At 30.3% G+C, this 6,000-nt stretch overlaps 1 protein-coding gene across 1 annotated transcript in view; it reads right to left on the bottom strand.

Annotated features, from left to right (window-relative positions):
- LOC115878505 (transient receptor potential cation channel subfamily A member 1-like) overlaps window positions 1-6,000 on the bottom strand; it is a 127,886-nt gene that overhangs the window by 17,793 nt on the left and 104,093 nt on the right. The window contains 4 exon segments of the mRNA XM_030895041.1: window positions 4,129-4,252; window positions 4,255-4,297; window positions 4,299-4,307; window positions 4,374-4,541. Coding sequence (XP_030750901.1) covers window positions 4,129-4,252; window positions 4,255-4,297; window positions 4,299-4,307; window positions 4,374-4,541 — 344 coding nt within the window.

Raw genomic sequence — 6,000 nt, 5'->3', positions numbered from 1 at the left:
AAAAAGAGAGAGGATCTGGTAAAGGCATAGGTTTCTCAGTATTTTTATCGTCGCCATTCTCCACAAGATTGGTTTAATTGAAGACAATAGAAGTTAATATTTTATCTAAAAAATAAAGACTTGATTTTTACAAATGACCTTTATATTTATAACGAATTAATTACGAAAACGTTTGAATCCTTCTTGCAGTTTGACTTCATTATTGACTTATCTTGAACTGCTTCAAATACTCTAGGCATCGCCGCTATCAGAGCCAAAGAAACTGATGGAATTTTGGAAGATATTCAAGAGCATTACTTCTTCAGCCCTATAAAAACAAAAATGATCTTGATAATTAAAAATAATTAAAAAAGATGTTCAATGTAAAAACAAATCTTAAAAATTCAAAAGAAGTGTTTTTCTTATATGGTTATATAATTCTCGAATTTATTTCTTTTTTTCTATAGCAACTCGTTTAAAGATTACTATATCTACAATAGAAATAAAGGTGTAACTTTAACCGCAAAAGGGTAGATTAAATTTTAAAAAAAAAAAAAAAAAAATTAAAAATTTTATTTTCTTGCGCAATTCTATTAAATTGCTTTGCATTTTTGAAAGATTTTTGTATTCCGCCTTTTCATAAGTTATTCGGGATTTAAATGGAAGTAGTTTTTGGATATGGCGTTTGGTTTGTCGCCTCAGCCTGAATCTGAATATCTGTTGGTAATTTATGTATTTCGTTTTGATCTTCTGGCTTCCAATTCAATTCAGCAATGACACGAATAGAGAATTAAAAAACATTGACCATTAATTGGCTCAAAACTAGACTAACTAATGAGAACAAGTTTATTTGTCAATTATTAGACCAACACAACCAGCACATATATTTTTTCTACTCGTATAAATTTCCTTGAAATAATAATTTTCTGAATATTTTTAAAAACGTAACTCGCTATTGTGAAAAAATATTGTTTTTAACGACGTAAAATTGCATTTCAACCAAATACAATTTATTTGTGGGCCAAACCAAAACCAAATAAATTTTTTGTCTTGTATAAAATAACTATAATAGATGGATTAATTAAATTTGATTAAGTCATATTCTTTGCTGTTGTTTAAGTATCTGTGTTTCCGTAATTATCATTCACTCTTAAGTCGCAATACTCGAACTTCGCTAGCTTCAACTTCTTCCTTATAGCGTTCCTTCGTCAAATTATCTTATATTTACTATGGAAAATGTCGATTTTTGCGATCATGTTGTTACTGCTAGATCGTATCCTTGTCAAAAAACGCTCCTTCGTACCGTTTACTTGCCTCAAACGCTCACGGAATGCTCCTTCCCCGTATTGTTGGTTTTTGGACGAAGTAGGTAGCAAAGGAATTATCAAGAACACAAAAAATATTAAAATATATAAAAATATATAAATCGATCTTGGATTTCTTTCGTAGTTGATTTCTTGATTGGGCAGTATGTTGTTACAGGTCTTCGATGGTGTTTGCAGGCGCTTTCTCCTCTTGATGAGTTTGAGATACAAAATGACGGTTTTCCTTACGCTGGTACTTTTTATGAAGTAGAAGGATGCTACATCAGATATGTCATAGCTTCTTTGTCCTAAAATACAGTGGGCGAAAATTCTGTATGTTGCATTTTTCGATCCCCCTCGTATCTCGGTTAACTTATAACTTATGAAAAGGTGAAAACTAAGTCCCGTATCGTTTTTACGTAGAATTCAGTGACGTAACTATTTTTCTTGGACGTCTTTTTTTTAATGTGATAAAACATAAAAATAAATATGTTTTTTTAAATGCGGTATCTTGTATATTATTTTAAGAATATTAATTTTATTTTATTTGAAATTTCTGTAAGTTTTCTTAAAATACTTATTTTTATAGACGGTGCATTTTACTTTATTACATAGTCGGGCGGTTTAAATTAGGTAATCAAACAATCAACTAAATTATTCGGACGTAAATTTGGTTTGGCATGTTGTATTAAAAGCAGCCAAGTTTCAAAATATCACGATGCAAGCAAATTACCTGTAAAAGATTAAGTTAAATAAAAAGAAGCCGTTTAGCCGTTTAGCAGTACCTAAATAATAAATATTAGAGTAGTTATAATTAGAAAGCTCATAAACAAGCAAATAAAATAAAATAATATACAGAGTGTTTTAAAGTTAAAGTAAAAAAAAGATATAAGATTTGAGTCATTTTTCGAAATGGACAGCTCCCAACGAAGAACCACTTTCGTCACTGCCATTCTATTTGAAAAACGAGACACGGGCAGTGGATAAGTACTCAAGTAGGTAGAACAAAACAAAAAAAAAGAAACTTATATTTTTAATGAAGATACCTTGGATGGCTAGGCTAATAAATGAGGAAATTCTAAGACGTATTACCTATATTGTGATATTATATATTGATATATTTTATTTTTTTTAGATTTTAGTTTTATAATATTTACTGTATGTATAACTCCTTTTATTAAAATTAGCGGATGATATAAAAATCATGCCTAAATGGAAAGGTATATACATATATACCAGAATTTTTTATTTATCACAATTGGTACTTACCCATGCCCATACTTGGACCTTTTACATTTTCAAATTGAAAATGCAAAAATTCTACTATTAAATAAAAAGTAAAGAAAAAATAAGAGAATAACTTTGAACTAAGAAGGCTATGGGGGGGGAGGATATATGTGGTAGGCATATTTTAGTTTTCCAAATAATAAAGAACAATGATGTGTGAAAACAGCATCTTTATATTTCTACTCATTAACTAGAAACCCATAAAACACTACAAATAATGGGACATTGCTATCTAGCAATCGCCAGTCGTTATAAAAATAATTCACACAATAGTCTAAAAAATGGAAGAAAAAAATTTTTTTTTTTTTTTTTTTTTTTTTTTTTTTTTTTTTTTTTAATTAAATGAGGCGAAAAATAAAAAAATACAAATAGTGTGCATGATGCCTTAAATATCTGAAAACAATGGGATTGGCTTCATTAACTTTTAATTAGTATGTCATATATCATGGTTTCGATCATAAATTATAATGAATTTTTACTCTATTGTTTGCTCGCCTTCTACATCATACTGAATATACCTTGTAACTGATACTGAACTATTCGGCATTTATTAAAAAAGATATATTATAAATTCAATTTTTATTTTTGACATTTTTTTTTTTTTTTGAAAGAAAATAAAATTATGCAGCTTTCGATTTTTTTAAAAATTTTAGAGGTTTCGTAATAAACATGTAGCTGCTATATTAAAATATTTTTGTGGTTGTGTTGTTGCATAATTGACTAATTTCAAGCATCGAATGGAGACGGAGGAAGCGAAGGGACGAAGAAACGCGAGGAATTAACGCGAGGAAGGGACAAAGGAGCGAAGTGTGAGTATGGGGCTTTACCGTAGTATTGAACTAAATAATTTTTTTTTCAAAAGGATCTTTTCACTTTAAAAAGCAAAAAATATTAACGTTATATGAATTATATGAATAACAATCTATCAAGAATATGAAAGAATGAAAGCGAAGTTATATTAACCAAATAGAAACGCGTTTGATTTTTAGGATTTTTTTTTTTTTTTTTTTTTTTTTTTTTTTTTTATTTTTCTTATAAAAAAAAAAAAAAAAAAAACAAGCAAAAATATTTTGATAAAGAATGCATTTTTCTCAAAATTTTTTTTTTAAAAGTTTTTTCTTTGTAAAGACAATTCGGGGAACTCTGTATAATGTTTACATAAGTTGTCGAACTGTTTTTCCATAACATCTGTCTATAATATGTTATGATTTACTCACAGGGAGTTTTAATAATTAAAAATAGTTAGGTCTCCAGTCCAAAAAGCGCCGAATTATTTTTACTTTAAGATTTCTGAAACTGAAAGCTACTGAAAGAACTGGTTGAAGATTCTGAAACCAACTGTTTTTTTTTCTGTTTTCTTTTTTTTTTTTTTTTTTTATTTATTTTTATTGGATAATAATATGAAAGGTTATGATACCGTAACTAAGTATAATAATTGAAGTGATATAATGAAAACGGTAATGCATATTAATTCAAATGTTAATAGAACATTAGATGCTTATTTTACTCTCAATATTTCCCATTTACAAGCTTATAAAGATGTTTATGCTCTACTTCGACCCCTTCTTACCTATCCTCGTGTGTAACCATTGCCAAGGCAGCTTCCAGATACTTATAGTAAATGGCGTAGTCGATAGCGCTCATATCCGACTGGTTGTACAGCAATTTTCATTTCATAGACACAGCAATACTATGCTTGGTCTGTTCTCCATCGTTGCCAGATGCAGTGGCAGTGTTCTATTTAAATTAAGGAGAAAAAATAAAATGAATTGGTTATTGGAAGTAATAGGTTGTTATTCTTACGCCATCCTTATCTGTTTGATCGAGCAAATGCGAATGCACCGAGAGCAAGAGTTCAATAGTTTGAGTATATCCGTTCATTGCGGCTAAGTGTAGAGGATTTCTGCCGTTATGATCTCTGTGAAGAAGTGCGCCTCTGTTTAGTAATAATTGGACAACTCTTGTGTGGCCCTAAAATCAAAATTCAATATTAAGATTATATTAGTAGTGTCAAAATTATACTAAGAGGACAGATTTTTTTTAATTATTTTGATATAATATAAAAATAATTTCACTACTGTAGATGATAGTAATTTTTGATTTGTTCTCTTCTTCTCTGTCCCAAATACCAGAATAACTATTAAAATATCGGAAAAAATTGCGTAAAAAATTAAATACGAGTAATTGATCCTATTTCTCCACAATCACAATAAGAGCTCTAGTTTACACGTCAATCCTATTTAAATATATATAAACTAAGCAATGTCCACTTCTGATTCTTGAATTATATATTAGTTTTCTGCCAAAAAAAATTGGGAAATTTCTTAAACCAGGGAAATTTATATGGCTGTTTCACTATCTTCGAGTATATCTTCCCTTTTTCCTTAGATCAGTCTTTCCATTGATCTTTTCATTGAACAATCTTTAATTACTGGAATTACCTCACTACTCTAACATTTTACTTCAAGAATTCTACCATTCTTACTACCTATATTGGCTAAATTAGGTTTGGAACCCAAACATCTTCGACAATTGACATCTCATGTAACGCACGCTTATAGCTTACTTATAATAATTGATGTCTACTACAAATCAGTGACATGTGAGCCATTATAGAATAGAACTTGAAAGGAAATAGTGGAAAAATAGCATATCGAAATCTATAAAGATATTAAAATATGTAGAACATACTTCAATCGAAATGCAGACAAAATATAACGATTAAATTACAACAACTCTCAAATTAATTGGCCTTTATCATGGCAGATCATTCGGTAAATCAGACAACCGTTTCACAAAATTGACAAACACTCACATTACTTCACTTCCGTATGCTATCAGCTAGCCGTATTAGCTAGTTTGAAGTAAATTAAATGTCATATGGAGACGTTGGAGAGAGTGGCGAAGTTTAAATACCTACCTAGGCTGTTGGATTAACAGAACAAGCAAGAAATAGATTTCAGAAGTTTAAGTCGCTGCTCTGAAAGAGTTCAATAAACATCAAAATACGGGAGAAGTTTACAAAGTGTTATGTGTGGTCGATTCTTTTGTATGGATGTGAGACGTGGACACTTAAAAAAGAAACGATAAATAAAATCGAAGCATAGGAAATGTGGACATACAGAAGAATGCTTAAAATATCTTGGACCACCAGAACCAGAAATGAAGAAGTTCTTCGAAGAATGGAGCATGTCAGACTACTTCCGAATATTATCAAACGAGGAAAACTTGAACACCTTGGCCATAACCAGCGGACATCGATTGAGTTTCTCCGACTCGTCCTTAACGGAAAAATCGAAGGATAGAAGCGGATTGGGTGCAAGAGGCTTTCGTGGTTGAGGAACTTGCGGCAATGGACGGGCTTGAGCGCGAATGAATTACTCCATGTGGCGCAAGATCGAGGGCGATACAGAGATATTGTTAACATGGC

The sequence above is a fragment of the Sitophilus oryzae genome, unplaced genomic scaffold, assembly GCF_002938485.1.
Source record: "Sitophilus oryzae breed Bouriz unplaced genomic scaffold, Soryzae_2.0 scaffold_1062_pilon_pilon, whole genome shotgun sequence".
NCBI classification, from domain to species: Eukaryota; Metazoa; Arthropoda; class Insecta; order Coleoptera; family Curculionidae; genus Sitophilus; species Sitophilus oryzae.
This window is presented reverse-complemented; position numbering and strand designations above follow the sequence as displayed.